Source organism: Zosterops lateralis (assembly GCF_965231275.1).
Source record: "Zosterops lateralis genome assembly, chromosome: 27".
NCBI classification, from domain to species: Eukaryota; Metazoa; Chordata; class Aves; order Passeriformes; family Zosteropidae; genus Zosterops; species Zosterops lateralis.
In genome coordinates this window covers 6,042,087-6,061,523 of record NC_139787.1, presented here as the reverse complement: position 1 = coordinate 6,061,523, position 19,437 = coordinate 6,042,087, and the positions used below count along the sequence as shown (strand labels likewise).

At 52.5% G+C, this 19,437-nt stretch overlaps 1 protein-coding gene across 9 annotated transcripts in view; it reads left to right on the top strand.

Annotated features, from left to right (window-relative positions):
- MEF2D (myocyte enhancer factor 2D) overlaps positions 1–15,413 on the top strand; it is an 86,760-nt gene extending 71,347 nt beyond the window's left edge. For all 9 annotated transcript variants that reach the window (XM_083878951.1, XM_083878950.1, XM_083878957.1 and 6 more), the window contains 3 exons: positions 1,941–2,070; positions 5,247–5,487; positions 7,046–15,413. In XM_083878951.1, coding sequence (XP_083735077.1) covers positions 1,941–2,070; positions 5,247–5,487; positions 7,046–7,376 — 702 coding nt within the window. In that variant the 3' untranslated portion in view covers positions 7,377–15,413. The remainder of the gene's footprint in view (positions 1–1,940; positions 2,071–5,246; positions 5,488–7,045) is intronic.
- The last annotated feature ends 4,024 nt before the right edge of the window (positions 15,414–19,437 follow it).

The window sequence follows — 19,437 nt, the reverse complement described above, 5'->3', positions numbered from 1 at the left end:
GTGTTGTCCCTGCAGATCTTTCCTGCCTGGTGCAGATGCCCCCCTGCTCCGCTAACCTTCTCCCCAGATTTGCTGCCTCCATATTGCTCAACCTACACACCAGATCCTCTCTCCAAATGGCAGCTCCCACCTCTTTCCAGGCAGCAGCCCCTCTGCTGTGTCCCCACTGCCCGCAGCCCCAGCCCTGCCACCCTTGGCGCTGTTCCTGCAGCTCTGAGCGTGCTCTCCTCCCTTAGAGGGTTCAGAGAGGCGTTGCCCTGTGTCTCTCCACACTCCTAACATGCCAGGGGCAGCAGGGTCCATTCACTGGATCCATTCCCTGGGAGCATGCTGCATGGTGTGTTACCAACTGGAATGGCAACTGGGAGCGTTGTCTGTGGGCATGGGGTGTGAGTAGCACGATGTGGGGGGCAGCTTGCACACGTCCTCCCTGCATGGATTGTGGTGAAAATCGAGGTGCTTCCCTCAGTGTAGCTGGTGCTGACATTCCCACACTCACCTTGTGGTGTCAAGGAGGTTCCTGAGGCTGGCACACCCTGCCCAGCTGGTGTCCCACAAGGCAAAGCCTGTGGCACGGCCACACTCATTCATGTGCCTGTGCTCTCCCAGGAAAGGCACAAAGCCCTGGAGAGAGGGGCAGAAGGGATGGGGCTGTGGGGGCTGCATCCCACTGGGCTGGCTCAGAGTCTTGTGTGGGCAGGACAGGGACAGGGCCGTGTCTTGCCTTCTGTGAAGACATTTCTTGCCATGTCCTTAACCCATAGCAGTGGGCAAAGCCAAAGGTGGCTGCCAGCAGGATTCGTGCCAGGAAAACCCACTCCTACAGCCCCCCACAGCTTTAGCAATTAGAGCCCTGGTAATCGCCTTCCCTGGGCCACAGGAGGGACCTGCGGTGTGTGGGCGCAGGGTGAACAAATCCTACACAGCCAGGTGCTGTTACCCTCTGGAGGTGGCCAGGGCAGGATTTTAGCCTCCAGCCTTGTCCCAGGAGAGTCTCCCTGGCCATGGGGAAGCACTGCAGAGTCTATGCAAGGCCCTGGGAGCCCTCAGTTCCACAGGAAGGCTGCTCACTGTCCCAGCCAGCCTCGTGCCAGGCATGATTTAAGCTGGGCATTGCCCCAGTCTTCACAGGGTGACATGTACTGGGGTGCTGCGGATTAGAGTCAAGCTTCTTGAGTCTGATTTAAATCAGATCAGCAGAGACAGCCTAGATTATCTGCCCTGTAAACAGGCCTGAATCTGACCTTTAGATCCGCCCATGTAACTGCCTGGAAAACCATGGGAGGCGTTTGGGGTGCACTGGTCCAAGGGCAGAATTTTTCCACAGTGGACCTGCTAGTGCCTGAGTCACCAAAACCTTGTGAGGGCACCGAGCCAGCAGATTGCTGAGTACTGGACTTCGAGTTTAGGGATGCCAGAGTCCCTTTGAAATCCTGAGGCCAGTGCTTAGTGTCCTCAGCTTCCCTTGAGGCAGAGGCTTGTTCTTGACCACCAGAGCTGCAGGGAGATGTCAGCTTTGTGCTGCCTTGGTTCGTCTTGGTTTGCTTTGGTCCCTTTGTCATTTCTTGGAAGCTCAGCATGCCTCACATGCAACCTCTGGAAAGCAGTGAAGAATTGTCTGAGGCATCCTGCTGATATTCCCTCTCCATGCACACAGGGACATGGGTGGTGCTAGTAGGTGAAGCCCAGCCCTGGGCAGGAAGGGGACTCAAGGCTGTGACCTCCAGATGAGTATCGCAAAGTCCAGAGTGTCAGTGGCTGGTGTGGTTTATACTTTGCTTTTTTGCAGCATGGAGTGGCCAGAGGATCAATCCTGCTTGTCCCATGGTCTCCACTCTCAGCCCCAGTGCATGCCCAGAGGGCCTGGTGGGGACACAGCCCATGGAAACTACCGAGTCCAACCATCTGGGTTTTAACTGCCTCCCTGTTTGCTCCCACAGCAAAACACACAGCGATTGGGTGTCTCTCAAGCAACTCACTCTCTGACCACACCAGTTGTTTCCGTGGCGACTCCGAGTTTGCTGACGCAGGGGCTGCCCTTCTCAGCCATGCCCACAGCATACAACACAGGTAAGACATGGCTCGGGCAGAGCTCTAACACAGGTAAGACATGGCTGGGGCAGAGCTGTCAGGTGGGTCAGTTAACATGAGAGGGAAATGTGCTGCTGCAGGCACATGCCTGGTGCTCCCCCAGCAGCTGCAGTGATGCTCATGGAACTTGCCGCTGCAAGATGTGGTTGAGTCCAAGGGTTCCACAGGATTAAAATCAAGGGGAAACTCATAAGTGGTGTGAACTCATTGTCATAGCCAGAAGGGCTGTGAAGGCTGATGTAGCCCATTGGACTGTGCAAGTGGAGGCTAATTATGGCTACACCCATCTCCAGGCTCTCAGAGCTGAAGGGATGTTGTAATAATGACAACAAGCACCAAAAGTTTGGGAAGAATGCAAACCAGCCTGCTCATAGGCACATCTGATTTGGGATGGTGGATTGAAATCAGCCTGAGGCGACAGTGGCAGTGCACTTGCCTAAGCAGAAGGGTTGTTCATCTGCCACCTGTCAGACCTCCACCAAGACTTTGAGGACTTGCTGGCTGCCTGTGTAACTTGTTCTGGCTCAGAGAAAAGTTTGCAAAAATGTAAAAAGCTGCTTGTCTGGAAGAGCCCAGAACTGGCATGTTGGGAACTCCCTCTCCTAATTACTAGGTGTAGCCCCAAAGATGTGTGTGATGAGGCTCCTCTCCCTGCGTGACCATGCGGTTTACCAGCCAGGCCGGGCACAGCCAGAGTCCCCAAAATAGTATTTAATTGAGCCCTGTGCTGCTGCTCAGGGCGGAGGGGCCTGAATTTCAGCTCTCTGTAGTTATTTTTTCTCACGGCTGACCATGGGTAGAGCTGTGTTCCTGCCCAAGTCCCAGTGGTGTCTGTGCTGAGGTGTTTGCTGTGGGGGTGAGCATGGGGGGCACTGCTGTAGGGAGCAAACTCTGAACCTAGCAGTTCTACCAGAGCTGCCCTGTTAATTGAAGAGGAATTGTCTTGATTTGTGAAGGGTCTGGAGCATAAGGAGCTGAGGGCGTTCATCCTGGAGAAAGGGAGGCTCAGAAGTGACTTTCTCACTCTATAACTCCCTGACAGGAGGGGCAGCCAGGTGGGGGTTGGACTCTGCTCCCAGGTAACAAAGGACAGGACAAGAGGAAACGGCCCCACGTTGTGCCAGGGGAGGTTTAGGTGGGATATTAGGGAAAAATTCTATGTGGAAAAGGTGTTCAGGCTTTGGGACAGACTGGGGTAGTGATGGTGTCACCATGCCTGGAGGGATTTAACAGACATGTAGCTGTGACCCCTGGAGACAGGCTAGCGGTGACCTTGGCAGTGTTGAGGGAGCAATTGAACTTGATGGTCTTGATGGACAGCCTTTCCAACCTAAATAATTCTATGATTCTGTGATGCTGCAGAGGTGATCACTGTATGGGTGGTGGAGGGGTGCAGATGCCCTGAGCAAACTTCTAGCCTGGAGCATTGCCACTAGTCCTTCCCAGGACTCACCTGTTAATTGGGTGGATATTGCCTGGATTTCAGGCTGGTGCAGTTGTGCTGAGCTGCCCTCTGGCCAGAGTTATGTGCCCTTTCCTGCACTGGCTTCGCCACTGGATGTCAAACCTGACCATTCCCAGCTATGTGATCTGAGGCGGCTCCAGCTCAGGTCGTGGTGAGGGCTGCAGGAGCAGCCACCACCACCAGTGAGTGTCAGGAGCTCCCAAACCAGAACAGCTGGTGCAGGGAGTGGTGGATGGTGTGGAGCAGGGAACCAACTGCCAGGGTATTGGGTGGGGTGTGCTGGGGATCCGCCACTAGTGTTGGCAGCAGTTCAGCACCAGCACAGCCACCTCTGTGTGTGCTGCTGGGGTGGGGACAGCTGAAACCACAAGGCACCCAAAATTAGAGAGAAGAAAGGGGGAAGAGAGGGTGCCAGGAGGGTTTGTTGGGTATCTGTCAGGCTGACATGGCTGGCCAAGGTTTGACCATCTCCTGAAGGAGCAGCACTTTCCTCCCTGGCTTTATGCACCAGCATTCACACCCTTTGTGAAATTCACACCTGGTGTGAGGTGCCCCACTGGGATTTTTGATGCTTCTGAGGTTCTGCATGGGAAAGGCATTGCCCTGCAAGTAGCGGGGGGGAGGAGGGTGGGGGGCGCGAGAGTACCGGGACGTGAGGTGACCATGGAGGGGGTGGGAACAGTGGCTGCTGTGAGGGAGGGAGTCTCAGGGTGTGGGGTTCCCGTGGAGGGGGGACACGGTGGCAGTTACTTGTCCTCATGGCGGGTGGGGAGCGCCCCCTGCTGCCACCCGGGGCGCTGTGCGCGTGGGGCTGTCCCGGGCGTGGGTGGGGCTGTCCCAGGTGCGCCCCAGGCACAGGTGGGGATGCCCCAGTTACAGGTGGGGATGCCGCAGGCACAGGTGGGAATACCCCAGGCACAGGTGGGGTTGCCCCAGGTACAGGTGGGGATTCCCCAGGTGTAGGTGGGGGTGCCCCAGGTAGAAGTGGGTGTCAGCTGCCAGGGTTCACTGCCCCGGGAGGAAATGTGTCTGTGCTCTGTACACCTGGCTGGAGGTGGCTCTGGCAGTCTCACATGCTCATGGCCCTTCCTGGTGGGAGCCAAACACAGCTGCATCATGAGGCCACTGTGGCCACTGCTGTGCCTGGGGGCAGGGTCACTGGTGGGTGTTGAGGGGTGTGGAGGGTGGAGGTCCTGACAGCAGCTCATGCCTTGAGGGTGGAAGACAACTGGATATAAGGAGAAAATGTTTACACTGAAGGTGGTGAGGTGCTACCACAAGTTGCCCAGAGAAGCTGTGACTGCCCCATTCCTGGAAGTGTCCAAGGCCAGGTTGAACAGGGCTTGGAGGAGCCTGGGATAGTGGAAAGTGTCTCTGCATGTTGGACTAGATGGCCTTTAAATGTCCCTCTGGTGGCACTTAGTTGATGTAGTGTTTAGTCATAGGTTGGACTGGATCTCAGAGATCTTTTCCAACCTAATTGATTCTGTGACTCCAACACAAGCCATTCCACACACACTAGTTTGTGTCTTCTGGCCAGCATCCCTGTGCTAAATGAGCCGACATTCCATACATTGTGTATTTGTGTCCTATGTGGGTCTCCATCCTCCCTCAGTGCTCCGGGCCATGGGGGGGCAGGTTTAACATTGAAATGACCACATTCAATGAAACATTGAATCTTCCCTTCCAGATTATCAGCTGACAAGTGCTGAGCTATCCTCGCTGCCGGCGTTCAGCTCACCTGGAGGGCTGTCCCTTGGCAACATCTCTGCCTGGCAGCAGCAGCAGCAGCAACAGCAGCAGCAGCAGCAACAGCAACAACAGCAGCAACAGCAGCAACAGCAACAACAGCAACAGCAGCAGCAACAGCCACAGCAGCCACAGCCACAGCAGCAGCAGCACCTGGTCCCGGTGTCACTAGGAAACTTAATGTGAGTGACACAAGAGGGAAATGGGGAATTTTTCTGAGGGTCCCAAACCTCCAGAGCCCCAGCCGTGACTGCCCTCTGGGTTCTCCAGACTCCCAGTATCAGGCCCTGGTGGGTCCATGCTGTGTTCCTGCAGGGCAGGAGCTGTGTGCCCATGCACAGTTGCAGGAGGACCCAGCACAGCTGGCTTGCGAACTTTAGGGAGTCCTGTCCCTGTCACTGTAGGAGTGACCCAGGGTCCCTGGCTGAGATCAGGGTACTTGAGGATTCTCTGAGAGTCTTGTCCTGCTGCCTGTCCACAGTAGGACTGATCCCTGCACTCACCTGGGGGGAGCTGAGAATCAACCAGAGGCAGTGTTAGATGGGATGGACAGTGCAGGATAAGGTGCCTGGAATTGTGCCCTGCTGGTATAGAAGAAGGTGACTTTTAGTATTGCAAAGAGACTGCTTTTCTCCAGCACAGAAAATATAAAATCCTGCATCTTAGAGCAGGATTCTTGAAGGGGATCTGCTTTTAATTCGGAATAAAGCATCCACACACTGAATTATGCAGTCAAAAAAAAAAAAAAGATTGAAGCCACTTGCCCATAATCACATTGAGATCATGAGACAAAGAGAAGCAGGAATTGAAGAGGGGGGTAAATGACTGTCCCAGCCACTGAGTCAAAAACACTGACATTTCCACCATGAAGTGCTGGATGGATGGATGGATGGATGGATGGATGGATGGATGGAGAGATGCATGGGGAGATGAGGGGGGGATGAATAGAGGGCTACAAGGATAGATGGACAGATGAAGGGGTGGGATAGATGGATGGGTGGAGGAATGGATGGAGGAGTGGGTGGATGGACCAGGTATTTGCATAGGAGCTTAGTGTTTCCTCACTGCCTGGTGCATGTTTTACAGGGAGGGCAGGCAGCAGCTTCCTCAGTAGCTGCCTGGGCCTGCTGCACTAGTGGGGCCATAGGATGTGTGGAAAACCTGGGCAAAATTTTGTGTTGTAGTAGCGCTTGAGGATGTTCCCAGTTTTGAGCAAAACCACCTGGCTGAGCCCTGTGCTGGATCTGTGCTGCCTACAGGGATGCTGAGGCAGAGCCATAGGGACACCCATGGGACAGGGGTGTCACAGCCTGTCCCTGTTCTCCGTGCATTTGGGTCACTGCTGAGGGACAGTGGGTGGTACTGGGGCTGGATCACAGGATGCTGGGGGAGAAGAGATGCTGCCCACCACCCAGATGGGTCTGATCCCAGCTCAGTAGTGATGTGTCCTGGTGACTTTCCTGGATTATGAATTCTGGAGTCACAATTCTGATTCTGAAGTCATAATTCTGCTTGTGAATCCAGATTAATTATCTAATCCAGGTTTATCATCATGGGTTCATTTGGCTGTAGTGTGTGCAGGTTCTGAATTCTGTGCACCGGAGGGTAAAAGGCTTCCAAAAAGATAATGAGAGATTCCCCATTATCTCCTCCTCCATCTTTTTCTCCCCCTTCCTTCCCTTCTGCTCCTCTTCTTCTCCTCCTCTCCCAACCTCTTTCCCCCACCTTCTGGATGCCCAGACAAGGGAGTCACTTGTCCCACACCACCACTTTGACTGTCAACACCAACCCCAACATCAGCATCAAGTCGGAGCCCGTCTCGCCCAATCGAGAGAGGAACACTGCCACCCCGCTCAGCACCTTCCCCCACCAGCCCCGGCATGAGCCCACCGGCCGCTCGCCCGTCGACAGCCTCAGCAGCAACACCAGCTCCTACGAAGGCAGCAGTGAGCGGGACGATCCCGCCCGCCCCGATTTTGGCTCATCCCTGGGCCTTCTGCGACCCACCAGCGAGCCCGAGGGGGAGAGCCCCTCCGTAAAGCGCATGCGGTTGGATACCTGGGTCACATAACAGGTCCCTGCCGTCCCTGGGAGCTCCAGCAGGGCCGTGGGGAGGGGCTGGGAGGGGCGGGGTAGGGGTGGGCAAAACGGGTGATGGGGATGGGCTGGGGTGGGGGGAAATTATCATAAACTGCCTGAGAAATAGCTTTAGGATTTTGTAGGCATTCATTCTAGCGCAGCAGGCGACGCATGCAGTACATACGGTGCTCCTCAGCTGCGGGCTCGGGAATGGCCAGGTGTGTGGGAATGGGGGACTGGAGTGGAATATCCATGTCCTCACCAAAAATAGCAGCCCCTGGTGATGCTCCCCCGCGGGCGGGCGGGCTGGGCACTCGGTGCCCACTGTCTGGCAAGACCCCCTGGGAAATGGGACCGTATCCCTAAGGCAGAGCGCCTGCAGCAGGATGGGCTCCAGGGGGAAACGGGGCACAGAACACCCCCAAAATGCACTTTCCTGGTCATTCCCAGGTGTTCCTGGGTCCATGTGCAGGAGGAGGCAGTTCAGACATGACCCAGCTCTCTGGAAGCTTGAAGGGCTTTGGTAGGCACAGGTTTTCCTGCAAAAGCGTTTTCCTACACCAGTTTTCCTAAACCAGCTGGGAAGGGAGGGTAGGGCATCTCAGAGAGCCCAGCTTCAATATGAAACAGGATGCAGCCACATCCACAGCCTGCTTGAGGCTCCTGGATCCTGGAAAGCTGCATCAGGAGAGTGAGAGGCAGATTTTTAAGGCTTAATCGTGTTTGCATGACAAGTGGTTGCAGACAGCATCCTTCTTACCAGAGCAGGGTAAGATTTCTTACCTATTTCTGACCAGGGTCATCAGAACACTGGAGTTTCCGTTTCCCAGGAATGCCGCACCTCCACCTGGGCATAGCAGGTGTGTGGAGCGGGGGTGCATTAGTGCTGGTTTTGAGAGCAAATTGTGGATTTTAGCAAACAGCATCCATAAAAGCATTTTAAAAATGCATTCCCATTGCACATGGGCCAAAGCTTTGAATCAGGAAAATGGGAAGAAACTATTCTTTTACTGAAAGATGCAACTGAAGTAATGATCCTAGTGAGATTTTGCCTGAAGGTTTCTAGGCCTCAAAAGGTGACAGTGAGCTGTGCAGAAAATCTGCTTGAGCCTTGAGTAGTGATTTAGTGGAAGGAAAAAGGAAAAACCGAGGAAATTCCTCACGTTGCCACTTGCTCTGGCAGTTTCCCAGGGATGGGTGTCATCACCCTGATCCCAAAATGCATCAACCTGCTCATGGTTTGAGGGTTTGGAGGGGAAGGGATCGTTCCTGGCTGGCATAGCCATTTGGGATGGGCTTTCTCCCTGCAGGCACTCTCCTCAGGGATGCTGGTCCCCTGTCCCCCTCCCAGCCTGCTGCCCTGTCACCCTGTGTAGGGACACCCCAGCCCCACTCATCCCTGGGGCCTTGGTCCCAAACTGGCACAAAACCTGCCTGGATGCTACCTTTGGATGCCATCTCCAGCTAGAGCTTGGCTGGCCTTGGGGGCCTGTGGAGAAGCTGAGCATGGCCTTGGGTTTGGCTCTACCCTGAGACAGAGCAAAGGGATGGAAGCTGAGTCACAGTGGGGTTTATCCCCCTCCTGGATCGCTCTGCCAGGTGCCAGCAGCCAGCTCAGCCTCAGAATGAGAGATGGCATAAAAACATCCCTGGATTAGGGCAAACCAGAAGCAAATTTATGGAGTTTTCTAAACTTTCCCCAACCAAACATTTATCACGAAATTCTTGATTGGAGAAACAAGACAAAAAAAGCTGATGATTATTGTAAAATGAATAGGGCGGCCTAAAAGGAGTGGTTGGAGGAGGAGAGGAAATCCTTCAGAAACTGGGTGAAAATTAGTAGCTGCTTGTGTGTGGAGACCCAGCAGAGAGTTCAGGGTGGTGGATGCTCAGCAGTGTTGGCGTTCTGGGTACCCACTCCTCACCAGCATCCCTGCTTGTGGATCAAGGCATGTACCATACAAAACCCCCTCTCCAGACCTTGAAATACCAAATTCCTGCCACAAAGGTTTTTCCAAATGATGGTTTTATTCTTTTTCAATGATAAATTTGGAATTCCCTCTCCTGTTCTCATGCTCTGGAAAGGCCTTGGGTAGGCAAGGGCAGCCTCGTGGTGGTGGAAAGGACCCCTGGCAGATTTTGTGCAGTTAAACGCCCCTGTGTCCCCTCCCCAAGCCAAACCCAATAGGTACCACCTTGTGCCAGGGACATGCTCAGATCTCACCTCCAGAATGCTGGTGTGGCACTGGCAGCAGAAGCGGATCTCCCTCCATCTCTGTTAGTCCTTTGGGATAGCGGGAGAAATGCTGCGGACCGTGGTCTTCCTCGCCCATGCTGACGCCCTGACCTGGCGATGCTGGATGTACCAGATGCACGCCTGAGCTCTTTGCACGGCCTTGCTTTGGAAATTAGGTGGGATAATGACGTCTCATCGCTCTCTTTTGTACTTTATTTTTTTTTTCTTCACAAAAAAAAAACTCAACCCAACGAACCAGGGTGTGCCCCACTGGGAGCGGCATGGTGGGAGGGCCCAGCAGAGCGGCTTGCTCCAGAGACCCCGGTGAGGACGCAGCAGCGCAGATCTCCAGGCACTCGACGCCATTGGTGCAAAGCAACCGTGAGGGGGGAAAAAACCAAAAAAACATTTTTGCTCATTAACTTCATGCCCTGGCTCCCAAGTTCACACTTCTGCCTGGAAGCTGAGAGCCTGGAAAACACAAAATCCAAGACATAAACGCTTTGGGTTACATAGATGCAAGTTTAGATCTGCCTGGCAGGGAAGGTGCCAGTGGCTCAGCGCCGTTCCAGGCCGGGCCAGGCTGTGCCAGAGCAGATCTGCAGCTGCGCAGCCGCGGGACTCGATGACCCCTGGGCTGGTGCCACGGGCAAGTACAGCTCGTGGGGAGGCGGGAATGCCCTGGGTCAAACACGACATTGGCTTCACATCGCAGTGAAAGGGTTTTGGGGGCTGTTTGTCGGGGTCTTTATTTTTTGGGGGCTTGGGGTTATTTTATTATTATATTCTATTTTTTTTGTCCGGGTCATTATCCTTTATTTCCCCCCAGACTGTAGTATCTGGTAAACTCCTCCTAATTTTCAAAAGACAACAAGAAGAATGACAATCTAAGAAACCAACACCCTCCTTTGTGCTTCTATAAATATGTTTCTGATCTAATTTTATTTCTTGTGCTCATCTGTACTGTTGACAGTTACAATTGTGTAAATTTTTTTTTTAATTTGGAATTTTTGCGTTGTATAGGGTTTAGTTTTAAAATATATATATTTTTTCCATTTTTTAAAAAGGGGTGTTGCAAAAAAAAATTGCACGATTTAAATGACAATAGTTAAAATGCTGCAGTTTTTAGAGATGTGGAAGCAAAATGGAGCTTATTTATTCTCAAAGGCTATAAAGGTGTAAAATGCATGAAGAAAAAAAACATTTACAAAAAAAAAAAAAAAGACAAAAAAAGTGTAACCTGAACAAAGTGTAGCGTTAAAGATTTTAAAAAATGACAGCAACAAGAAAAAAAGAAAAAAAAAGAAAAAAAAAACAGCTAATATATTGTGTTTGGGCTAGTTTGCTTTTGTTTTTAATTGTTCCTTTTTTGGAGAATGAAATACATTTGTGTATATTTTCATATAAGAAGTATGCACTGAGATGTTTCCAAACTGATATATTCCTTTCTAAACGTGTGGTTACTTACCAAAGTCTGTTTCTGATCTTTACCTTCTAAACTCTCTGTGGATCCTCCAGCCCGCACCAGACAACAGGTAAGCCGGGGTGGGGGCCGCGGCATTGCCCCCTCCCTTCTCCGCAGAGTGCCAGGGGGTGCCCAGCACCAGGTGGCTGAGCTGGGTGGGTGGCAGATGTGGGGGGCTGTGACCCCCGGCCCGGGAAGGCTGGTCTTTCCCAGGGCTTGGCTGAGCTGTTTTTTGGGGTGTTTCTGCTGGCAGCGGCAGCCGGGGCTGTTGGGGTGGGCTGATGCTGGGGAACAGTGTTGTGGGGGCAGAAGCAGAGCAAGGGGTTCATCCCCTGCCAGGACACAGAACGGGAGAGGCTCGATGTGTGCCGGGATGGCCGAGGTTTGGTGCAGAGAGGAGGAGGAGGATGGAAGGAAGGAGTTCACAGGGTGTGCTTCAGGTGATGCTACTGCTGGCAGCTGTAGGGGCAAGGGTGGGGTGGGAAATCACCTGCTCACCCCTGGAGGAGATTTGGGGATGGAGCAGGATCCTAAATGATGCATAGAGCCTAAAATACTGGGATGAGCTGCTGAGGTACAGTGAGGATGGTGATGGATCATTGAGGATGGTCCTGTCTGCTCTGGGGGCTGTGGAGGTGATCAGCTGGTACCGTGTGGTCAGCGAAGGGACGGGATGACTCCCTGCTCAAGGGGTTGTTTTGGGGGGTAGCAAAGAGCCTGGCTGTACTGGATGTTTGGGTGAGAGAATTGATGTTGAGGGGAGTCTGGCAGTGGGTTGTGGTTGTGTGAGGGGCACCTGAGCCCCCACAAGGGTTATGGTTGTGGCAGGGAGTCTCTTGGGGTCCCTTAGGGAAGGGGTTTGTTGCTGTTGTGTGTTTGAGGCCACTGCCACGGTTGGGGTCTGAAGGCGGTGGAAGTGTTAAATCCAGAGCTGGTGGCAACAGGCCACGTGTGGGCCTGGGGGAAGGTGGGGTGAAGAGGAAGAATTTGTTTCCTTTTCCTTCCCTCTTTTTCACTTCCCTCTTCCTCTAGAATAATTTCAGCAAACCAAAAGCAAATTTACAAAAAGCCCCACCTTTTCCTTGAAAATTTCACCTCCTACACTTTTTCCTCCCCTTGTATTGCTTGGTTAGGGGATTCCCCCCATCACTTTGGGTGCAAATTGGGATGTTTGTCACCAGTTATGGTGAAAAGGCTGTGAACTGCTGCTGCCAGCCAAGACCTCAGCTGGGGGTGAGGGGCACTTGGTGCTCTGGGGGTCCCCTCCACCCTCATAGAGAGAGCATCCATCAGGTGGGGCAGGAGCATCTTCCCAGCCACTCCTTAGGTCTGCCATCCTAGGTGCCGCATCCTGCTTCCCATCCTTCTGGGGGCACAATTTGGGGATGTTTTGGGGATTTTCACCACCCAAATGGTTGAAAATTCACCCCCATCCACCTCTCTCTGGGCTGTGGGAGAGTCTCTAACAGTGGGCTTCAGCTGAAGGTTTGCTCTGGCTTCTCTTTCCCATGTTCATCCTTTTATTCCACCTTCCCCTCTCACTTCACTTTTCTCTTTTTTTTTTTTTTTATTTTTTTTTCCTTCCTCCTGTTTCTTTTCCACAAAAAACTCCCAACCAGACCCATAAACCAAGTATTATGTTTTCACTACCTCCATCCATCACCCTTCCTTGTCCAGTGCAGGAAGCCACGCTCGGGATTTAAGAGGACCTTTTCCTCCTTCTTTATTTTTCCCTTTTCCTCCTTCCTCCTTCATTTTTCCCTTTTCCCTGGTGATTTTATCTCCCTTCTGTCCTTCTGCCCCTCCTCTCTCTAGTCTCTCACCTGTAGTGTTTTACCTGGCTACTGTAATTGTAAATAGTGAGTTTCAATCTGTTAGCAATGGTAACAGTACAGAAAACTGGTTTTGGGTGGTTGTGGGTTGGTTTTTTTTTTTGTGGTTTTTTTTTTGTGGTTTTTTTTTTTTTTTTTTTTTTTTTTTTTTTTTTTTTTTTTTTTTTTTGTGTGTGTGTGTGTGTTTTTGTTTTTGTTTTGTTTTGTTTTTGTTTTTGTTTTTTGTGGGTTTTTGTTTTTTTGTTTTTTGTTTGTTTGTTTTGGGGTTTTTTTGTTGTTGTTGTTGTATTGATATGAATTGAGATTATATTTTTGTCAGAGTATATTGTAATAATACTGACTTTGGACATGGCCGAGTTGTACAGCAATTTCTTGTTTAACCCTCTTGGCTCTTCCCATGCACCCCCTGCCCAGGCTTCCCTGCTCCTCAAGTTTCCATGTCCCAGATCCAGACCCTGCCAGGGTCCCGGACAGGAGCAGCCACTTCATACCAGGCAGTGGTTTCATACCAGGGTTGCTTTTCCACAGGGTTCCCAACACGCCGGCGTGTCCCCCATGAGTCCAGAGAGGTCAGCAATACCCAGGAGTGTCTTTTAGTGAGCCTTGGAAATGGGGAGGTCCCAGGTGTGCGGGGATGCTCTGGATCTCTGCTACGCTCCGGGCAGGAATCAGGCGCCTTGAAGCAGTTAACAGGGTCGTTCCAGCTCCCCTCTTTTCCCTAGCGAGGGGAAACCCCAGTTATTTCCCAGTTTCTTCCTCCCGAGCTCCGTTTTCTGGAGCGATGCCTGTTTGAAATGTGCTTAAGCCAGAAGAGGGTGGTGTGGCTCAGGCTGCGCCAGGACCGTGTCCAAACAGGCTGGGATGGTTTTCCGGGAACTGAGGTTTCTATGATATCCCCAGACCGATCGTCACTGGGTGGGGATGGGCAGCTGCGGTCTCCCTCCAGCCTCCCTTATCCACCACGGGCCACGGGGAAACCCCAGCATTGTGCTGGGGGACAGTGAGGGATTTCTTCAATTCACATGGGGTTTCAGAGTGAGATTTTCGTACTGGTGCCAGTGAGATGTAGAGACTGGCCCAGCTCCTCGCTCTCCGGGCGTGAACCCACCTCAGAGCCGTAGGGACATCCTCTCCCCAGGGAAACGCTCTTGTCAGACGGTGCTGGGATGTCCCCGTGGGCTCCTGGCATCTCCAAGGCCGAGGGGTGAAGCAGCCCACCTTGGGCCGTGAACTCCCCTCTTCCCCGCCTCTTTCCAAGCATTTGCGGGCAAATCAGATGTTGAAGAGGTGGGGACCATCGTAGCCAAGCTGCTGCTCCCGCCTCCTGTTCCCTATGGCCTCCGGGTCGGGTACTTGTTCTCCCCCAGCCCTTTTGCTCCCCTGGTTCCCCATAGCGCAGTTAAGCAGGTAGGTGTTAGCAAACTCTGGGGTGTCTGCAAAAACCTTTGTAAAATAGAATAGACCCTTTAAATGATGCACTAAAAGGAAAAAAAAAAGAAAAAAAAAAAAAAAAAAAAAAAAGGAAAAAAAAAAAGGAAAAAAAAGAAGAAGAAGAAAAAAAAAAAAAGCCCCTGGTCAACTTCTCTGTGTGATGGTTCGTTGGATATCCCCGCCCAGCCCGTCTGTACCGGCGCAGGCAGCTCTGCATCCTCCCCCCAGGGTGATGCACAGGTAGAAACAAAACAGGACATGCACTTCCCCCGAGGAGTTTTATTTATTGTTTTGAGAAGCAATTTAAAAGGGAAAAAGAAAAAAAAAGAGAGAAACTGTATCTATAATATATATATATTTTTAAGCTCTTTTTTTTTTCCCTGATGCTCCTCCACCCGTGTGTGTGGGTGTGTGTGTGTGTGCGAGTCAAGGGATTCGGCGCCCATGAGTGGCAGCTCGGGGCAGCCGCGGGGCAGCCGCGCTTGCCCCGCGGCTGGGGCACAGGAACCAGGGCGTTCCCTTGCCCATGTCCAGCTTTCTGGGCGATGCCGTGAGAGCCCTGCAGCAGCAGTGGGAGGGGAGGGAGGATTTATGTCGAGAGCTTGTAATGTTTTAACCGGGATCTTTGACTGATTCCATCTTTCTCTGGAGTGTTTGCACGCTCGGGATCTAGCCTGACCGAGAACCTCCCACGCCCTGGGGACACCAACCCCACTCCCTGTCCCCATTCCCTCCTGTCCTTGCTCCCTTGACAATCAGTGGCTCCTTCCCAGGGACTGCAGCACGTGGTTGAGACGTCTATTTCGTTTTTTCAATATTCCTTTTTTTGTGCTGTATGGTGATGCGTTATTGTATATTCCACAATAAGAAAAAAATATATTAAAAAAATGATGATAATAATTACCATGAGAAATTCTTATGAGTTTTGTTTGGAAACTCTTTCACTATATTTGTTGTAAAGAGGTTTACTATTAAAAAGAAAAAAAAATACACATTTCTGATAATTTTCCACGCCTCTGGCTCTTTCTTTCCTGCTCTCTGCATGGCAGGGTGCAGCAGGGCATCACTCCGGGCTCCAGCTCCAGGTCCTGGTGAGGTGAGGATGCTCTGGTGTCACCTGGTCTCAGTGGCTGCAGATGATGGTGCTGTCCCCACTCCCACCTAGGCAGGAACTCATGTGGGTGCACGGCAGTGGGAGGCACCTGGAGCAGCTGCAGGGATAAAGGAACAGGGGTGACCCTGCTGTCCTGCTCAGGGGTTCCCAGTCTCCCATCCCTGTCCCATGTCTGAAGGATTCAGCCAGGCTGAGGACCAGGACACTCCTGGCTCGGTGGAGAGGCTGCCCCAAAGGCAGAGTTATGGCTGTCCTGGGATGCTTTTGGCTCCCCCGGGATACCCCTGGTGCAGATGGTGATTCCCACCACCCAGTTTCTGGTGCCTCCCTGCAGTCCTTGGGCTGGGATGGACACCCCAAGATACCCCAAGACATCCCATGCTGTGGCTCCCACAAGTCCTGGCAGCCTCCCTACAGGTCGGGCACCGCCTTTCCAGCCCAAAGCCTTTCCTGGTGGGGATTGTACCATCCCCTAGTAAGAACCATGTGGGGTGGACTTTAGACAGGGCCTTCCTCCAGCTGGAGGTGGATTTGTATGGGGCTTCCAGTGAGAATGTCAAGTGAGTGTGATCCGAGGACGTGTCTTTGGGGTGGGGTCCCTGTTGCAACAGCCTGGCTGGGTACCTCTGGATTCAGGATATGCCTGGGAATGTGATGAGTCTGGTACCTGCAGGAAGGGCAGCAGCACCTGCATCATGGGAGCCTCACTCCAAGTCCTGAATTCAGTTTTGGGCCCCTCATGACAAGAAATACATTGAGGAGCTGGAGCATGTTCAGAGAGCGGAACAGAGCTGGGGAAGGGGCTGGAGCACCAGGAGCTCCTGAAAGATCTGGGGTGAGAGGCGGGGGAGGCTCATCCTGGAGAAAAAGAGGCTCAGGAGGGAACTTTCTCACTCTCCAGAACTCCCTGGCAGGAGGGGGCAACCAGGTGAGGGCTCTGCTCCCAGGGAGCAAGAGACAGGAACAGAGGAAATGGCCTCAAGTTGTGCCAGAGGAGTTATAGGTGGGATAATAGGAAAATTCTTTCACAGAGAGGACGGTCCGGCACTGGTACAGACTTCCCAGGGCTGTGGTGGCGTACCTGTTCCTGAAGGGATTTAACACACGTTTGGATGTGGCACCTGAGGACATGCATTAGTGGTGGCCTTGGCAGTGCTGGGGGAACAGTTGGACTCGATGACCTCAGAGACATCTTCCAGCCTTAAATATTCCATGGTTCTGTGATTTCAACTAAACCAGGCCAAGAGGTTACTTCCAGCAAAAATCACCTTTTCACCACAAAAGTGATGCAGGGCAGGGGGAGATCCCCTTCCCTCCCGGGTTCAGCCCCAGTACTTTATTTCCTTTAATGCTCTCAAAGCCGGTCCGGGTTCGGAGGAGCGGGAGGCGCTTTCTGGGGGTGGGCGCGTTTCGCCGTAGCGGCCGCCAGGTGGCGGCAGAGCGCAGCGCGCCGCGGCGCTGATTGACAGCTGTCAATCGCCGCGGCCAGGGTGGCTGGAAATGGGGGTTCGGGGGGTGCGAGGCTTTGGGCCATCCCGGAGCTGCGGCATGGAGCGGTTTAGGTCCTCGGCTGTCTCCATTTTTCATTGTCTCGTGTGCTGCGTGGCTGGGGAGATCCTCAGTCTGAAATGAATTCCTTGGGAATGAGTAAAACCACAGAGATCTTCAGCATGAACTGACCACATGCATTGGCAGCCCAGAAAGCCAGCGCTGTGCCGGGCACATCCACAGCGTTGTGGTGAGCAGGTGAGGTGGGAATCTGCCCCTCTGTTCCATCTCTCTGGTGAGATGCCCTGCAGAGCTGCCTCCAGCTCTGTGGCCCAAGCACCGGAAGGACGTGGAGCTGCTGGAATGAATCCAGAGGAGGCCACAGAGCTGATCTGAGGGCTAGAGCCCCTCTGTTCTGGAGACAGGCTTGGAGAGCTGGGGGTGTCCTGCTTTGGAAAGAGAAGGCTCCAGGGATACCTTAGAGCCACATTCAGGGCCTAAAGGGGCTCTGGACTTTGGACAAGGGCCTGAAAGGATGGGACAGGGGAGAATGGCTTCCCACTGCCAGAGGACAGGTTTGGATGGGATATTGGGAAGGAATTCTTGACTGTGAGGATGGTGAGACCCTGACACAGAAGAAGCTGCCCATAGAAGCTGTGGCTGCCCCTGGATCCCTGGAAGTGTTCAAAGCCAAGTTGGACACATGGGCTTGGAGCAGCCTGGGATCAAGGAGGGTGTCCCTTCCCATGGCAAGAGGTGGGACAAGCTGAGATTTATGTTCCCTCAAAACCCAAACCATCCCCTGACTCTTTGCTGACCGAGACGATGGCAGCAGCCTGCAAGATTTCCAACCTGTGTGAATGAGGCAAGGACCTGGACCATCCCTGCCTTCCCTTCTGAGGCTGCATTTGGAGACATCGCAGGGCTGACAGCACTCCCTAAGATTTGTTTCCCAGTCATGGGAAAAGATAGTTTGAAAAGTGGGAGCAAAGCCATCCAACTCTGAGGGGCTTCTCTGTGCAGGGCTTTGTATCAATGTGTCCTGTTGGCTGAATTCTGCCAGCCAGCCCCAAAATACCCTACAAAACATTTTTGCTGAAAGCACCATTTCAGGCAATCTGCTTTTTCCAAGGAGTGGGCTGGGAGCTGCAGGAGCCAGGCCCCTTGGACAAAACTCTAGCTCTTCTCTGGCCAACTGGAGCTGGGAATGGCAACACTGAGGGTTTATCAAAAAGACACTTTTGGGAATGGTGGATGATTTTGTTTGTCTCACACTCCTTTTGTACCGGAGGTGCTCTCTGGCTGTGTTGGGAAGTGGCTCTGCTTGCCAGAGGATGTGGCAGCCAGGGGAAAAGGGAGGAAAGAAAGAGAAAATCCTTTGCTCTGCTCACTCAGCTGGCAGCCTGGGAAGGACCTGGAGCTTTTCCTCGCCTGTATTTCCAAGTTTCAGTAACAGGGTGGAAGCTGAAGTTTGGTTCCTCCTATGTATGGGGTGACCCTTGGTTAGAGCCTCTTCCAGCTCCAAGTCTAATCACTCCCTGCAGCCACAAACTATTGTCTGTGTGGTCAAAGAACAGTAGAAGGATAGAAAAAGAGTAGTAAAAGAATAGTGAAAGAGTAGTAAAAGAATGAAGCTCAAATTTATATTTTTAAATTTTTAAGATGTGGTCTCAGCTCAGGAGAAGGAACCTAGAGTCAGTAGTTTGAGGGAATAGAGATAATTTCAATCTCTTTTTGACTGTTTTTGGTATGAGGAGTATGCCTGGAGAGCACCTTTCCAGACTGCAAAGTTTCTATCTGTGGAATCAAATGCTTTGCACTGGTGTGTGCACTTGCACCCCGAGATGGTCCAAAAGCTCCTGGCTGCTCCAGAGTGTTTATTTTACACCCATGCTACTCACACTTTGAAGTAGATTTAAGCAACAACAACAAAATTATAGGCCCAGTATAAATCTTTAATCAGAACATGTTTCCCCCTCCGAGCCTCCACTGCTGTGCACAATCAGAACGCAAATCAAAAGAAAGTGGAGTAAATTATTCATTGGGAATCTATTCCTGCTTTCCCTACATGGGAGACTCAGTGGCCGAGTTTGGGGTGTGTGGCTGTCTCAGGACTGTTAATATTCACTCCAGTAAGTTGAGCTGTGGCCACAGTGCCGAGGGATGGGCAAACCCCATCTCCTGCTTTCTCTCTGCCATCCATGGGGTTGATCCATGATTGGGGTGACGAGGAGTGGGAGCTCCCCCACTGCCTCCTCCAGCCCTTCCTGCAGGACCGTTTCTTCCACCCAGCCCGTGGGATGGCACTTGCGTGGCTACACCTCCTCTCACGGCATAAAAGTGTCTGCACGGATTTACTCCTGGGGAAATGAGTCCCCTGAGCCAACCCAGCATCTCACCAGCTCTCCCCATCCCTCCCTCATCCCGCGCATTGCACCCACCTACACAGGCTATTTATGGAATGCCCAGCAGACACTGACCCACACC